General features: G+C 46.6%; 1 protein-coding gene across 1 annotated transcript; it reads left to right on the top strand.

Annotated features, from left to right (window-relative positions):
• The first annotated feature begins 308 nt into the window (after positions 1-308).
• GPR6 (G protein-coupled receptor 6) lies at positions 309-1295 on the top strand. The gene has a single exon (XM_058802572.1). The coding sequence runs from the start codon at positions 309-311 to the stop codon at positions 1293-1295; it is 987 nt and encodes a 328-aa protein (XP_058658555.1).
• Positions 1296-16600: the final 15305 nt, after the last annotated feature.

The raw sequence follows: 16600 nt of genomic DNA, 5'->3' as shown, positions 1-16600 counted from the left end.
TGCCCCGGAGCCGGGCGGGCAGAGCGGGCCGGGGCTGCCCCCGCCGCCTGGGCAGCCCGGCCTCCCCGCCGCCCCCGGCCCGGGCTGCCCCCGCCGGGCCGGGCCCGCCCCTGACGTGAGCGCGGGGCGGGGCGCGGGGGCGGCCGGGCCGGCGGGAAACTTCTGCGCCTTCAGCACCACAGACAGGGCGGGCGCGGTGCCGCCGCCCGGCATGCGCGCCCCGCCGCCCCACAGCCACCCCTCCGCCGCCCCGGCTGCCCTCGCCCCACCGCCGCCGTCCCCGCACAGCCCCGGCCGCCCCGGCGGCCATGGAGACGGCGGCAGCCCTGAACGAGAGCGGAGCGGCGGCCCCGCGGCTGCCAGCCGGCGGCGGCAACTCCTCGCTGGAGCTCTCGTCGCGGCCCCCCGCGCCCGCCGCCCTCAACCCCTGGGATGTGATGCTCTGCGTGTCCGGCACCGCCATCGCCTGCGAGAACGCCCTGGTGGTTGCCATCATCTGCTACTCGCCCGCCCTGCGCACCCCCATGTTCGTGCTGGTGGGCAGCCTGGCCACGGCTGACCTGCTGGCCGGCCTCGGCCTCATCCTCAACTTCGTTTTCCAGTACGTGATTCCCTCGGAGACGGTCAGCCTGCTGACGGTCGGCTTCCTCGTCGCCTCCTTCGCCGCCTCCGTAAGTAGCTTGCTGGCCATCACGGTCGATCGCTACCTCTCCCTCTACAATGCCCTCACCTACTACTCGGAGAGGACGGTGCTCTGCATCCACACCATGCTGGCCGGTGCCTGGGGGGTCTCCCTCTGCCTGGGGCTGCTGCCCGTCCTGGGCTGGAACTGCCTCCACGACCGCACCTCCTGCAGCGTCGTCAGACCCTTGACCAAGAGTAACGTGACGCTGCTGTCTGCCTCTTTCTTTCTCATTTTCCTCATCATGCTCCATCTCTACATCGAGATCTGCAAGATCGTCTGCAGGCATGCCCACCAGATAGCTCTCCAGCAGCACTTTCTGACTGCCTCGCACTATGTCACCACCAAAAAAGGAGTCTCTACCCTGGCTATCATCCTTGGGACTTTCGGAGCCAGCTGGCTGCCTTTTGCCATCTACTGTGTGGTGGGGGATCCTGACTACCCCTCTGTGTACACGTACGCCACGCTCCTGCCTGCTACCTACAACTCCATGATCAACCCCATCATTTATGCCTACAGAAACCAGGAAATCCAGAGGTCCATGTGGGTGCTCTTCTGTGGTTGCTTTCAGGCTAAAGTGTCCTTTCGCTCCCGGTCCCCCAGCGATGTCTGAGTGACTTTTCTCTGTCAAGCTGCACCCAGTGACAATCTACCCAGTGAACTATTACAGTGCCTGTTCTAAACTTCAAACTACGTCGTGAAGTCGTTGGAAACATGCTTAAGTATTAGCACTTTATACATGTTTGTATCTCGGAGAGTGGTTCGGGGTATGGAGTTTTGGGTTCCCTGAAAAAAAAAAAAACCAACAATGTGGTTGTATATAGATTTGCACATCACATTTGTAAAGTGAAGACATTCCAGTACTGCTTGACTATAGCACCTTATTTCTAGCTGCTGACCTGCCAAAACAGTGTTGCCTTTGTGAAGGGCAGAGGGAAAGAAAGTTGTGTTCGTGTCGTGTTTCTAAGTGTGTGTGCTGGGGGAGGGAAGGGTGTGGGGATGTATGTATGTGATGTGTGTGTCTATCTAGACTTTGCTGCACAACAATGATAAATTATAACATTTTGTATACAAATAAAAATATTTAAAATGTAATATAACCTGTGTGTTTAGATGCATTTAGAAAGAAGAGAGATGGCAAATTTGCCAGTTAAGCAAAGACCCTTTGTTTGCTTTTGAAGGCTCCCCATGTAATTCTGCCTAAAGAGATCATCATTCACTATGGAGATGAAATACTGGACCAAGAAAGGCACCTTCCTGCTTGTTTGTTTGTTCTCTTCTTTAGTCTGGCAAAGAGTAAGAAAGAGCACAAACTCTTTTTTTTTTTTTCTTCCAACAAACAAGGAAACAAATAGCCTAGTCATATAGGCTTCTTGTTACAGTTATTCACCAGGTTCCCAGTAGCTTTAATTTTCAAGTTATAAATTAGCCCTTTACAATAATGACCCATTTAAAAATTATTAGACTGTGGGGAAGAGCATTTTCTAAACTGGGCTCTTTTTTCCTATTTTAGTCTAATGCTAAAAGGGAAAAAGGGAAAAGGGAAAAAAAGGCACAGTATTCTTTCTTAAAAGCCTCTAAAATGCCACAATATGTGGGCTTTCCTTATAATCCACAGTTCTGAGGGGAATCTGAATCGTTTCTCTGCCTCCTTGTTCTTGGACTGGATGCTGTAGAAAAATCATTTAAGTGCATCTTTGCTGTCTGCCTGTCTCAGAGCAGTGTACAGTCTTGTGACAATCCCATGGCTTAGTGGCTTCAGAGGTAAATGTTGTTCAGAGTTTGGAACACTTCTTCACTCAGGTTCAAATCCAGCAGTGACTGATTTATTCAGATCAACAGCACGTGCAGCAGATTTCAGGAGCACAGTTGCTGTTCATTTACTTATAATTATGCTACACTTATATCTTGGTTATGTTATAGTTTGTCACTGTGTTTCAGTTTGTATTTAAGGGCTGAAACAGATTCCTTTTATATGTGTGGTACCATATATGAAGTTTGGACTAGTGCTTTTCCCAGTTTATGACTGGCAGTGGATCAAACTTCTGCCTGCTGGAGCAGTTGGGTCCACAAGGATCCAACAAGCCTCAGAGAGGCTGTGAATCAGTAATGCTGTATTATGTGCAAGTATTATGAAACCCAGCATCATTTCACTGATAACACAAAGATATTTCATTTAAAAGAAAAATTGGTATTCCAGGCTGCTAGTTCCACTGTTTTTATCAGTTCTAATAATCACAAATCTGACATTGTAATTGATGACTACCTTCAGGCATGCAGTTCTTCAGGGAACTGTTGCAGAGGTGTTACAAATATAATTAAAACTAGATTTTGTTATAGGTCAAAATACTGCTCAAATTAAGACTTCTCAAGTTGCTGGTAAAAAAGATGTTTTTATCCCTTTTTAAGGCCACATCACATATGCTATGTGTAAGCCAGCAAATAAAAGAGGCCTGTGGCTGGGTGGCACACAGAGTGCTCAAGCTCCTTTCCCCTTGCAAAGCCAGAGACCAAGCTGCTGGCTGGAGCATCCTCCCTGTGCTCTGACCTCACCCTGCTGAGACTCAGCCACAGGGGCTGCAACACCCTCAACAGGAACTGCTGAGGGAAAAGACCAGTAAGTGTCTCAGACAGGTGAAATGCGGCAAAGCTTTCTGTTAAAACTAGAAATTGTGCCACCTACTACACTTTAGCCTCGTAAATCTTTGTCATTTCTGTGTTGACTGGAACAAAACCATGGGAGAGGGTTGCTGAGTGCAGATCCTCTCACCCTGGCACTGACCCTGCCCCCAGGTGTGAGATGTTGTGCGGGACCTGAGCAGGTTTCTGGGAGCCTTGTACAGGCTCTGAAACCAACATTGGCTCTAAAAGCCCTAGGAAAAACTTCTTATCCTTACTTTTAGTCCTTAGAGGGGCAGAATCTGCCACAGGTCACCTCTAATGCAACCTCCCTCCTTTAACCCTGTCTGGCATGGGGGGATTTTCACCATGAATTCATTGCACAGTGACACTCTGTATAAAAATTAGATAAAGAACTTAACTGAATAGAAGCCTACTTGAGTAATAAACCACTTAATCGAGTAGCGTAAACAACCTAGGTGAGTTACTCTTCAAATTTTTGTTCATGTTGCTTTAAATGAGACTTTGTTCCTTTTTTTTCTGTTATATGATCACATTTTCAGTTATCACTTTCCCCAATGATTCACTGTGTCTAAAAACTAAAGTTGAATCCCTCCTGTTAAAAATGTGACACCTTCTAAGTGTTTCCCCAAGCATTCTTCTCTTCCAGGTAGAAAGTTCAGATTACAGTGATCTTAGACATTCATTTCCTGAGACATTACAGATATTTTTTCTATATGTCACATTCAGAAAGATATGCTGACTCATGATTTCTGGGAAAAACTAAGGTAAAAGAGGAGAGAGTATTTTGATACATTTTGGTTAGCCCTGACAGTGGAGTTGATATTAACCCACTTGCAGTAAAATACTTTAATTTTCCAAGTGAATCCACATATACAAGAACACCTGAGTGGAATAACATAAAGGAGGCTACCTAATCTCTTCTGTCCCCAAACAACATCCCATTTCAGATGATGGAGGAAGTCCAGGAGTTGTGTATAGCATGACACCTGTATTTCTCTTTCTGAGCTTTTTCTTGAAATAGCAGGCATTTATTTGAGAAAATGGTGTTACATTTGCAGTGTCTGGACCCACAAACTCCTCCTGTTATCAGATGCTGGCACTTTAACCTTGATAATGAAACTATTTGGGGAGATAGAAATACCTGGAGCTCCATCTCCAGTCACTGGGTAGGCAGGCCTTGACTCCCCCATATTCCCAATGGAAGGCAGTCCAGGGGACAATCATGTGTCTGCTCAAGGAGGACTGTGTCTGATCTGCTATTTCCAAAAGCCCATGGGCAACTTTGCCTGCATAGAGACCAGGGCTGCAATGGCAATTGCAATTACTATTTCCTTGTCCCTGCAGGCCCATGGGCTCAAAGCTTTTTATGTTCTCATGTCAATGGTGCAGTCTACAAGGAGAGAAAACACACTGAGTGAAGTGCCAGCATGACACCCAATGTTTGGTAGTGGTGCATTCTTTGTAATCTGTTCTAGAAATGGAAATGAGATTTCCTGCTTTACCACTCTTAAAAAAGCTTTGCCTTATTCTGATCTAGATACAATAATGACAGGCATGGTCTAAAGAGCTCCCAGCCTGTTCCCACTGAAACCAGTGATATTCTATTACACTTCAGCCAAGATAATGTCAGTATGTCATTACAAAAAAGTTACCATTTTAGACGGGCCTCAGCTCCAATCTTCATTAGAAACTAATGGTTCATTACCAACCTTGAAGATCATACTGGACTTGCAATGCCTTGCAAGACCAAATTCCAATTATTTGGCTTGCTTGAAGTGCCTCCCATTGTGATGAGCTCCCTTGTTTCAGCAGGAGCAATTACAGAATGAAGAGCACAGCTCTGGTGAGGAAGACCTGGTTGGGAGCCTGTAGGGGCTGAAAGCCCCACACACTGCTTGATTTTCTGTGGGGCTTCTGCCTAAATCCACAGTAAAACAGTGGAAAAGAGACTGACTCTGCAGGCTGCTTTGTATGAGTCACTGTACATTAAAAAGCCAGCTGGATTCAAAATCACAGGTCAAACAAACCCTCTTTATTTAGCTAAGCAAACAAAAGGACAAAACACTTTTGAACCTGAAAAGCGAGTCTGTGCATATTTTTATCAATGTAATGATCCACAGGTACTAAGTAACCCCGACGAAGCACTAGAACCTCTAATCTCCATTCTGCCTCTCTCCCTTTAAAAAGGAAAATTTTCTATAATGAGGTAAAAATAATTTCTGATATTGCAGCTGCTCCTCAGCATTTCAGCTAGCTGTTGTAGCAGTCATTATTAAGAAGAGTAAAGGACAAAGGGAAACAAACAAAAATGTTTTCTCCTTCTTACTGCTTTATGATGAGATGTGTGTTACTTGGAAGGAGTGACCAAGCAGGTGAGATTCAGCTCTGCGTGGAGGATGAGCCCATCTGGATCTCACCTTAATACTTGCTGGGTTGGCTTGTTTGGGGGACAGTCTGTGTTGTGACAGTCTCCCCACACTCTCATCCTCCTCGAGCGAGCTCCTCCCTTGAAAGCTCACAGAAAGCAGCTCCCAGGCTGCTGCATTCTGCTCAGGAGTGCCTCACAAAAATCCCCTGGGTAGAAAACCACTATGCCTTTCCCTGCCCTCTTGATGCTTAAACTCTTTCTTCTGACTACAGAGAGCTCTCCCAGGGACAGCATTCCCCCAGTGGCAGCTCCATTTATTGAGGGCAGTAACTCCAGTGTCCTGGAAATAACCCAGCTGCTGCCGGGGCAGCTGGAGAACGGCAGAAGCGCTGACTCAGTGCTGACAGTGGAGGTGGCAGCCGGTTCAGCGGAGGCAGGTCTGCTCCTGTCAGCTCTGTCTGCTGCAAAGAAAGGACAGGAGGCAGCCAGAGGTGAAACAATGGTCAGCTCTCTGTGAAGGCTCCACAAGTTGCAGCAAAGCCTCACAGTGAAGGGCAGATTCTCACTTTTTTTTTAAATTAGTTTACTTTGTTGGCATCACAATACAAGTGGTGGGAGAGAAAGAGCAAGAGAAAAGATGAATGTGCTTGTATCTGGTCAGAGAAAGTGTGCAGTGCTTCACTGTATGACTCATGGCATGGGGGCAGCTTCTCCAGCAGGTACCTTGGGTACATTGCCTGGCTGTGGTGTAACCTTCCAGCAATGAGGCCACACACAAGACAAAAGACCAAAAATATTTCTTTACTGCAGCATTGTTCGGGTTATCCTCACTCCTAGACCTCTTGAACTGAAAAATGCAAATGCAGGCAGATCTCTTGAGCTGCCCAAGCTACCATTCGGACAGTGAAGGGAGAAACGTAGTCCAGATTCAACTTTTGTCCTGCTTTGAACACAAGTAAACTTCAAGCTGCAAAGCCAGACTTGGCAGTCACCTACAAGACAACATCTTTTCCATCTCCTGCTGCCCTCTGTGCCCCTGGCACAAGATGCTGGGGTAGAACATCTTTGCTCTGTCCCTTGCACCTTCCTCTGTGGCACAGGCTCTCTCTCCACCTGTGCAAGACTGGAGTTATATCCATACAATAGCACATTTTTAAGGATGTGTCAGCACTTTAAGGTGAGAGTAAGATGCTTAGGATAAGAATTAGGAAGAGGATTTAAGCACCCACACTCCTAAAGGTGGGCCTGTCAGCAATCTTGCTTGCTGAGTGGACACACAAATACCAAATCAAACAGCTGCTCTGTGTCTCTATCCTCTGTGCCCGTATAGCCAGGCAGCAGCACGTCCACAGAGCACTTTCCAAGCAACACCAGCAGCCTGGAAGCCGCCTTTTCCCACTACACTTGGAGGGGATTGAGATGTCTGTACACCTGTGTTTTCCACCTGGCCTCATTTGCTGGGAAAGCACAGGAATACCACACAGGATAAGAATTATCTGGGTTTTCTGGCTCTGCACTGTCCAACATTTCCACACACTTAATTCACTCCAGCAGGGAAAGGGCTGAGCTGGGACACTGGCACAGGGGGTTGTTTGTGTGCAATGGAGGTTGATCAGCACTGTTGGGAGCACTTGCTTCTCTAGCAGGGACAAACTGCATGCTATGCTTCATGGATGGGGTCAGGAGGAGGCAAATCGACTGAACTGGGGGAATATTTTAAAGTGTAGGTTCTTTTTTTTTCATGCTACTCACTCTCTAGCTCCTGACTAGTTTAAAACAGTGTTGTTTTTCCAGAGATTTTCTCCAAGCAAGCTTCCTGCTGTGCAGTTGTTTCATTTTGTAGTTTAATTGAAAGACTGAGATTTTTCAGGAAAGAATTGGAAAAGAGTTTTGAAAATTGAGCTTGAACCTTCTGTCTTTTTTGAGATAAGGCATACTTTGTGTAGATCAGTGCTCATTTTATCACCACCAAGAATTTGATATGCATAGTAATAATTATATTTAAAACCAAGGCAGAAGGAGTGGTTTTGGGAATATTCCACAAGTGGTAGATTGTCTAAATAAAGGCTTAGTTTCCTATGAAAGTAATTAGATCTATGATACTCCTTGAATGACTGAATTATTTTTTTTAATCAGCACCTTTGCATCACAGAGAGATAATGTCATTGTATACCTGCAGACAGATACCATTTGTCACTCCTACTTGTTCCTGCTTTTTATAGAAAGGAGCACGTCTATGTAATATTAAGATGCTGTCAAAAAGAAATCTGGTCTGGTGGAAAATGAATGTGTAAGTTAATATGGTGATCATGCTACATTCCAATATCAGTCTGACTTTTGATACTGTGACCAGTTTTTGTTAGTAAGTAGGAAGCTGAGTTTTCCTCAAGAGTTTATCTGATTTTGCCAAGCAGAGGTGTATTTTGTTTTAAACTTCATTTTGTAGTCACAAATAAGGAAAATGGGAGGCAAATAAGGAAAATGGGAGACAAGGCTTCCCTCTTTCTGCTCTTGCTGCTCTTCAAATGTCTCAAATAAAATAATTAATTGTATTGAATTGTGCTGCTGAAATAAATGCATCAGAAAACCTTTTGCAGGCAGAGTTTGGGTATGGAGCATGATCTGTGCAGCAAGCACAAACCCAAGACTTTGAGTGGCTCCCTTACTTGGGCATGGCTGAAGATGGACTCCTTCCTCCCAGGGATCTCAGCTGCTCCGTGGATGTCAAAGGCCATCACGTGGGAGACAGACATTAGCAGAGCAGCCCATTGTATGAGGCCTCACTTGTAACACTGGAACAGTGGGCTCTAACAGTAATCAGATACTGCCCATTCATGAACAAGAACAGCTAATTGCATTATTTTTATTTTGAATGAAATTGGGAAGATTAGAGCACTTTGCTGTATTTGCTGTCACAGCGTTAGTTCCACATGAGATGTGCTTGAGGGAAATAAAGGCTCTGCAGAGTCCCCCAGCTCCCCCAGCCATGCTGAGGTGAATGCCCTGCTGCTATCTCATCTGCTGGAACCCACAGCTATGTTTGCAGCACACAGCTCTTGTTGTGTCAACCAGGCCACCTTCGTCTTTCGTAAGACATTTTTAGAAGTTGGAAAAGGCTCTGTCTCTGCCTTCATTGCCATTAAAACTGGGACATTTTGCCAAACAATAGTGTTCATGGTATTGGTCAGACCCATAAAAGCTTCCTAACAATAACAAACAGGACTTGAAGATATCCTTCAGGAAGCCCAATGGCATGACAGGCCCTTCAGAATTATCCCCCTCAGAGGGGTCTGCTCCAAGGGGAGCAGTGTTACTTCTGTGCCACTTTTGCTCTTGCTGCATCTGGGAAAATCATAAATAATAAAGATCTGCGGGCCTGTCTGGCAGAGAGGCAAGCAAAAATGACTGCAGCTGTCAGAGCTGCAACTCACTTGTCTACAGTGCTCCTTAGAAACACCTGTAAGTGACTGGTGGAGTTTATTTCCTGCTTTTGAGGTGAAAAGGCACAACAGGAGTGATATTTTTCAGGAAGCCCTTACACTCCTAAGGGCTTCAGAGAGAGCACTGAAGGCTTAGCCTGCCTCACCACTATGTGCTGTTTTACAGCCAGGATAATTCTGAAGGACCTGTAATGCCATTGGGCATCCTGAGGGATATCTTCAAGTCCTGTCTTGGGGGTGCAATAGGCAGGGCAATGCCCTGTGGTTCATTTTTCATTGCCCCAGGGCAGGACCAGGACAGGTAAAAGTGGGTGTAGCAACGTAGTCCCACCGACAGAGCACAGCCCATATGAAGGCACACTCAGTCTAAAAACACCCCACAGCTGCTTTTACACATATCAGAGAGGTCAACCAGACCTTTGGGTGGAGGTAAACACTCACCCTGCAGCAGGTGACCTCATCTGGGTGGTGGCTCCCATTTGATATGGACACACAAGCCTGGCTACACCTGAGAGCAGGAGCAGAGGGCAGAGATCAAAATAGGCAGGATGGGGAGGGCAATCCAGCTCAGGGGATATGCAGCTGCTAGCTCCAGCACAAGCCCCTCTGTGACTCCCTCAGGGAAGAGGGTGTCTTTTCTCTCCTAGCTGTGTCACACAAACCCCAAGTTTGGGGCAAGTGATGGTGCTGGGCTGCTTGGAAACCTTCCTCCCCACTCTGCTTTGCTGCCTCTCAGAGAGGCTCCAGACATGGTCTGGAGTTAGCTGGCATTTTTAATCACAAACTGAGACTGAGAAATACACATTTATGTCCTTGAACATATTATCCACAGGCAATAAAAATATCTTTTAAACAACCTAAGGCAGCTTTTATATCATCTTGCCTTTCGCTCCATTCCCAAATGTCTTAATATGATGTTTATAACTTTGTCTGTCCTGGTATCACCTCTCTTTGCTACCACATAGAGGCTGTTCCTGCTTCTTAAGATGACTCTCAGGTGGCCTCCCTTTAAAATGTATAACCCTCTATAAATTCATGGCAGCAATTTCTCGGCTGCTGCAGCTCCTGGGGCCATCGACTGGCTGCGATGTGCTCGCTGTGCTGCACTGAGCCAGGTCCATTCCCCCACTTCACCCCAGCCCAGGCGAGGGAAGAGCTATTGCTCTGCTGCTTTCCCATCGAGCTGTGCTTCCCAAGAGCTGCTGGCACACTCCCTCCATCACAGAGCTGCTGTCTGTCTGCAAGCTCCTTTATGCTGTGACCCAACGGTGGAGGTTTCTAACTTTTGAAAATGTGTCTTTGTAGAGAGAGCAAAACTCTCTATGTTTATCTTATTCTTTCTGGCTTTAATTGCTAAGGTCTTACTTTAAGCTGATAGAGGAATCTGCAGAGCCTGGGAGCCTTATTATTGCTCGTTTGTGCCTTGTTTGTGTTTATTTTTCTTTCTACAAATATGACAGCTGCTTTGTGAAAATATCTTTCACAGCTACAGTGAAGGAAGAAAGCCTGACACAACCCCCTCTTCTTCTGTCCAACCTCTCAAACGCAAGGGAGGAGACCTTCATTTGGGTGAAATTTCTGTGTAAAACCCCCTGGGAGGGGGGGAGCTCTAAAAGCACTCACTGGGGGAGTGCTGTCAGAGTGGGAGCTGTACTGACTCACAGGTGTCTGTCTCACCCAAAGTGTGATTCAATTTTCTCATTAATTACTTGGGTGATGGAGCAGGGACAATACTCACTCAGTGGGCAGCTGTCAGACACCAGGGAGGGGCTGCAGTTACCCCAGAGGATTGACTTGGTATTCAACATGATCTTATCAAGTCGGAAAGAGATTCTGGGGAAAAAAAATAAAGACATTTTGTTAGAGGCAAGCACAGCAAACCAGTGGGAAATCAGCTGTGGAAATCCAGATGGGGAGTGAACAGCTGTGTAGGAAAAACACAGAGGAGTATCGTGAACTGAGCTTGGTCAACAGCTTCTCCTCACCACTTGTGAGGAGTCAGGGGAACTCCTCCAGTGTGTGAAAGCTGCTGTAAAAAAGAGAAGAAATCTTGTACGTCTAAAATCCATGCTTTGTAGAACAATGAATGATGAGCTTAAATGACAGCAAGGAAGAGTCAGGCTTGACACTGGAAAACTGCCAGAAACAAAGGAGCACTGGAACAATCTCTGTAGGGAGGTTATTCTTCATCACTGGAAGTCTCCCAAAGCAAGTTGCAAAGATCCACCTGGAACAGCACAGAGAGAATGATCCTGTCTCCAGAGAGAGTGACAGGTTGAGTAAACTTGTGCAGTGTCTACCCGAACTACTCACGTTTATTACAGCCACGTGTACTTCTTTAATTTGCAGTTTCAGTAGCAGTAGTCAGGTGCTACAAATGCCACAGTCCTCTCCTCTCCTCTCCTCTCCTCTCCTCTCCTCTCCTCTCCTCTCCTCTCCTCTCCTCTCCTCTCCTCTCCTCTCCTCTCCTCTCCTCTCCTCTCCTCTCCTCTCCTCTCCTCTCCTCTCCTCTCCTCTCCTCTCCTCTCCTCTCCTCCCTTCTCTTTTGTCCAGACTTTGTGATTACTTTCCAATTTACACAATGTCAAGACAGCAGAATGGAGCCCATATAAAGCAGAATTTATTATAAATAAACATGGCAGGCTTTCCCCCCAAAATGTTTCCTGCACAGTGTCAGCATCTTATTATTCAAGCATTGAATTAAGCAACTCTGAGGTTGCCTGTGTATAAACACATCTTTTTACATCAGCTTTTCTTTTGTTGGACTTTTGTGCAAGCCCATTGCCAGGAGAGAGTGCTACAAATCATCCCTCACCACAGGAGGTGCCTTGGAACACTTCCTGTAATTACTGCTCCCAGCTGATTAAAGAGAAATGACTGGAGTCTGAGGACATCTGTACCTGCAGGTACCAGTCAGGGCATTCTGTTTCATTGAGATACCATGCAAAAATATTATGGAGTAAATCATCTTTCCACTTAGCTAAAACTGAGTTTGGAAACTGATGGCAAAACCAATAGCAGTCTAGGAAAAATGTCTCAGGTAAAATGTTTTCTATGGAAATGTTCTTTATTCCAGGCTACCTACAAACTATGTAAGGGAAGGGTTACTGAACCACTGCAAGCTCCTAATACCAGACTGCCAGACCCAGACCTGAGCCCTTCTCATTTTTGTGGTGTGAGCAACTGCGCACCAGGCAGAGTGCAAGGCCCACAGCAAGCAGGGTTTGGTGCTATCCAAAATATGAAAGGGTGGAAGAAAATCTTCTTGGACCCTCATGTCTGCAGTATGTGCCCTGTTGCACTAAGGAGACTGCAAACTAAGTCATAAAAATGTGGGTAGACAAACGGGGCTAAATTCTAGTCCATGTGATTAGGACACAGACATTAATTATAATTAATGGTGTCGGTCAGAGTTAGTGGTGTCTGACAGCAGAACTAAGGTAGGAGTGCACATGCATTTGTGCACAGGTCAGTGTCTGCAGCCTCAGAGGACAGACCTCATGGCTTTGTCAGAAAGGTCAGGATTGGAGAATTCTTAAGGGATCACCCAGGTTCTGTCCTGCTCAGGCTGCTCAGGGAACCTATGGAAAGTAGCAGAAAATAATGCCATCCCTCTGACAAACTCTGGCCAAGTTTTGCTGAGAAAGCTGGATAAAGCAAAGTGTCTTGAAAGTCACTCCTCATAATTGCCAAACGACTCCACCACCTACTACAGCTGGTAAATAAAAGCCAATAAGGGAATCAATAAGTAATAATATAGCAAATAAGCTGACGAGTGGGAAGCTGCGTGTGCTCATATGGGACAGATGACATCAGACAAAATCAATAGCTGCCTTTGTCAAAGTTATAGGCTTGGTGGCAGCTGTGGATATTTATCCACATTACAGTAACTTTCTACAAAGAAGCAGGTACAAAATCTGGGGAAGTAATCTGTTCAGGCAATCATGCCGCCAAGTTTGAATTAGACAAACTTGGTTAGATTAAAAGAAAAAAAAGACAAGAATTCAGTGTTTGGGCTCACTCACTCACTCAGGACAGAATAAGGATCAGAGCCCAGACACTGTCCAACATTCCTAAAGCTGTAAAGTGCACTGATCATCCTGTGCAAAACGCTACTCATTCGCCACCCTAAGTAATTATTGCCTAAAGACCTACATATGGTTATAAAAATCTGTGATACAGAGCAAGTTCACTACCCATTGATCTTTCATTTTTGGCAGTGCACACCTGTAACACTCTGTCTCTATTCTCTCCACTGAGCACACCCAGGGTGCTGGTAACCACCTTCAAAATCGTCATAGCAAAACACATGGGAGACATGTGGGATCCACTGCCAAATAAAATGTTATCCTTCTTGATATCCTCTCAGAGCATTTGCTTTTGTGTGAACATCAGGTTAATGCAGACATTTAGCACAGTCATGTGACTGGAATAAGAGTTAATATCATATTACAATTAGTTCTTTGTGTCAATTTTGCCCTGAGTAGAAAGGGAGACATTACAGCATTTTTTTAATGTACTATTAAAAAATCTTCCTGATAGGAAGATATGTGACACAGCAATAGGTGCAGTTGTCAGCAGTAGGAAGACTCTAATCTGCAGATAACTAGCCAAAAGAAAACTAATAGTTTAGCTAACATCATTGGCATCATTTATTGCAGCCTGTAAAAGGAAAATCTGCTCTTGAACAAGCTGCCAATATCTCAGGCACTGATACCTCAATATCTGGGCACTAATAAAGGTGCAGCCCCAATGTTTGCACAAAAACCTTTGTGAGAAGGGGATCAGTCACTTAATTTAAAGTGACTCAGGGGCTGTTTGCCTTGCCAACCACGTTTATTTCTGAGCAGTCCAGCCCCTTGGCTGAAGCTGTGCTGGCTCATGCTGCAGCTCATCCCTGCTCCACTTGTCCAGGGTCACTGAAAGGAGCAGGACAGGCACAAACCACCCCACTTTATACAGATTCACTGATTTCTCTTAGTGAAATGCTTGTTCTGCTGGCTCCACACAGAGAAGCAACTCTGTGAGCCATTCTCCATGGACAAGCAGCTTTCCCCGGATGGAGGTCAGGACTTGTGCTGTGAACATGAGATATAGAGGTTTTAGTATCATCCCTTCCTTCCTCTTCTTCTTCCCAGGTGTGGAAAGAGCCCTTCTGTGCAGGTTGCTCCCCCCCAGATCTGGGGGTGCACTGGGAGGGGATTGCTGCAGCCCAGGGATGCTCCTGCACTGGGCTGCCTGCTGTGAAGGAAAGTATTACAGAACTTTCTGCAAACAAGGGGATATATGGTTGAACCAGCTGTGTCCCACTGGCAGAAATGACACACACACTTCCAAGTGACTGCCTGGGCTCTGAAGGACTGTATTCTTTTGGAAAACAAAACTCAAGGTTTATCCAAAGTCATCTGGGTGCTGTTTCTTTTTAAGAGAACTTTCCAACTCCCTTGGATCTGAATTGATCTGTGGTCTGCAGGAGCCCAAACACGGCACATGGAGAGTAAGGAGGTGCTTTGGTGTTTAGAAGCACTTTGTGCAGCTGATAGGACATGGGCTGGTTGATCCAATCACCCAGAGCAGCAATAGCTCTGCATCAGGGAGGAGCAGACAGGCATTGCTCCTGCATCGGCCTGCCTGCTCTAAAGGGAGGGGTTGCAAACATTTTGAAGAACCAGCCCAGATCCGTGTTTTACTGTTTTCCTGTGGTTTATGGCCTTCTCATTGCTTGAGGAGATGAGGGTTGTGGGGCTGTCACCCCTGCCTCCACCCTCTGGGAGGCACAGAGGGGTGGCTGTGGGTCTGGCTGAGGTGCTGAGCACAGAGGGGTGGCTGTGGGTCTGGCTGAGGTGCTGAGCACAGTGCAGGTCCCTCCTCAGGGCAGGCTCCGTGGCCCTGGTGGTGCAGAGCTGCTCCCAGAGCGGCAGCAGTGCCATCCCTCCTCCCGAGGTGCCCAGAGGAGAAGGATTTCTCCATCACTCTGGGGGCTCTCACAGGGCTTCTGCAGGACTTTTCCCCAGTGAGCAGGGGATTGAGGGGACTCCCAAGGCAATCCCCATTACCTGAGCAGGTGGAGGCCCTGGTCATGCTTCCCATGGGTGACACGGGTGACCTGGGAGTGCTTCCCTCTGATGCCACCCTGTTCTTGCTAGGACTGGGGTGACCAGCAGCCTGGACTCTGGGATGTTGCTCTGGGTGGTTTGCTGCCTATTTGCTGCTTCTTTTAACTCCTTCCCTCTCTCACAATAAGGAAATAAAGAAGGAAGTTGGGGGTCAGGGCAGGGGGCAGAAGGGAAGCAAAAAGAGTGAAGAGAGCTATAAAAGCGACTGTGGAAACCCAGGACACCAGGAATATTTCTCTGTCTGCTCTGGAGTGCCCTGACCCCCAGGGCAGCACTTACTTTGACTCTCATTCATGGAGAAAGTTGCCTAGACTTCAAGATAGACTAGAATCCACAAAAGTATGAAATAGATTATAGAAAGTAGTGTAGGAGTATCACTCAGTGAGAAATTTAGGTTTTGGGATTTTTAGTATGTTGTGGATGGAAGCAAGATGGAGGGCACAGGGTGTAGTCCTGGGTTTCCTCTTCATGCTTCTTCTTCCTTCTTCTTCATGGGTTTGGGTGGTATTTTGTAATTGGGCAGAAAAGTCCACATTGCAGGGTGTTTGGGATCAGTTATTGGGTAAAAAGGGTAAATAATCTAGGTGTCAGCTGTTAATTGGTTAGTTTAGTCTTTAAAGACCTTGTAACAAGAGATTGTTGGCTATTTTGTGCCTTCTAATGACAAGCTGCTGAACTCACAGTCGTGAGACTGTTTTATTGATGAGAAATAATAAACACCTGAGTCCAAACATGAATTACTGTCTCAAGTGCCTTCAATCCACACCCAGAAAAACCAACGACTGGGACCCCCACAAGCAACAAGTAGCAAATGGAAAGTATGGCATACTTGGACGATATGCCAAAAGGATTAAAAGGTGCTGATTTTCTCTCGAGCACACACCGTGGCTGGGCAAGGCGCTGCGGTGAAATGCTGCCACCTCCCGATGCGCATCCCCGCCGCCCGCTCCTCCCGGCGGGAACCCGGGGGATTTTTGGGTGCCGACATGTAGGCGGGGCTCGGCACGGCCTGAAGGGTTTTGTGGGTTTGTGGTTAACCCCGGGGGCAGCCAGCTCGGTGATAAAGCAAAACCGCACACACACCGTCTCCGGGCACAAACAGCGCAAACCGAGACGTCAGCTGCATCCTAATTTGTGGTGGTTCATCAAATATTATCTGACCGTGGGTGTTAGTGAAACAGCAGAGGAAGAAGCGGCCTTTCCATAGCAAACGGCCAAAAGGAAAATATTTCACTTTAAATAGCATTTCTTTCATTATAATTACCATTTAATTATTATTCTTGCACTGAAATAGGATAAATGAGAGGGTGGTGATGAATAGCTCTTACTGGTCAGCATAAAGGGGCATGCA

Source organism: Ammospiza caudacuta, chromosome 3 (assembly GCF_027887145.1).
Source record: "Ammospiza caudacuta isolate bAmmCau1 chromosome 3, bAmmCau1.pri, whole genome shotgun sequence".
Taxonomy (NCBI): Eukaryota; Metazoa; Chordata; class Aves; order Passeriformes; family Passerellidae; genus Ammospiza; species Ammospiza caudacuta.
Note: the sequence above shows the minus strand (reverse complement) of the source record. Positions and strands in the feature narration are given on the sequence as shown.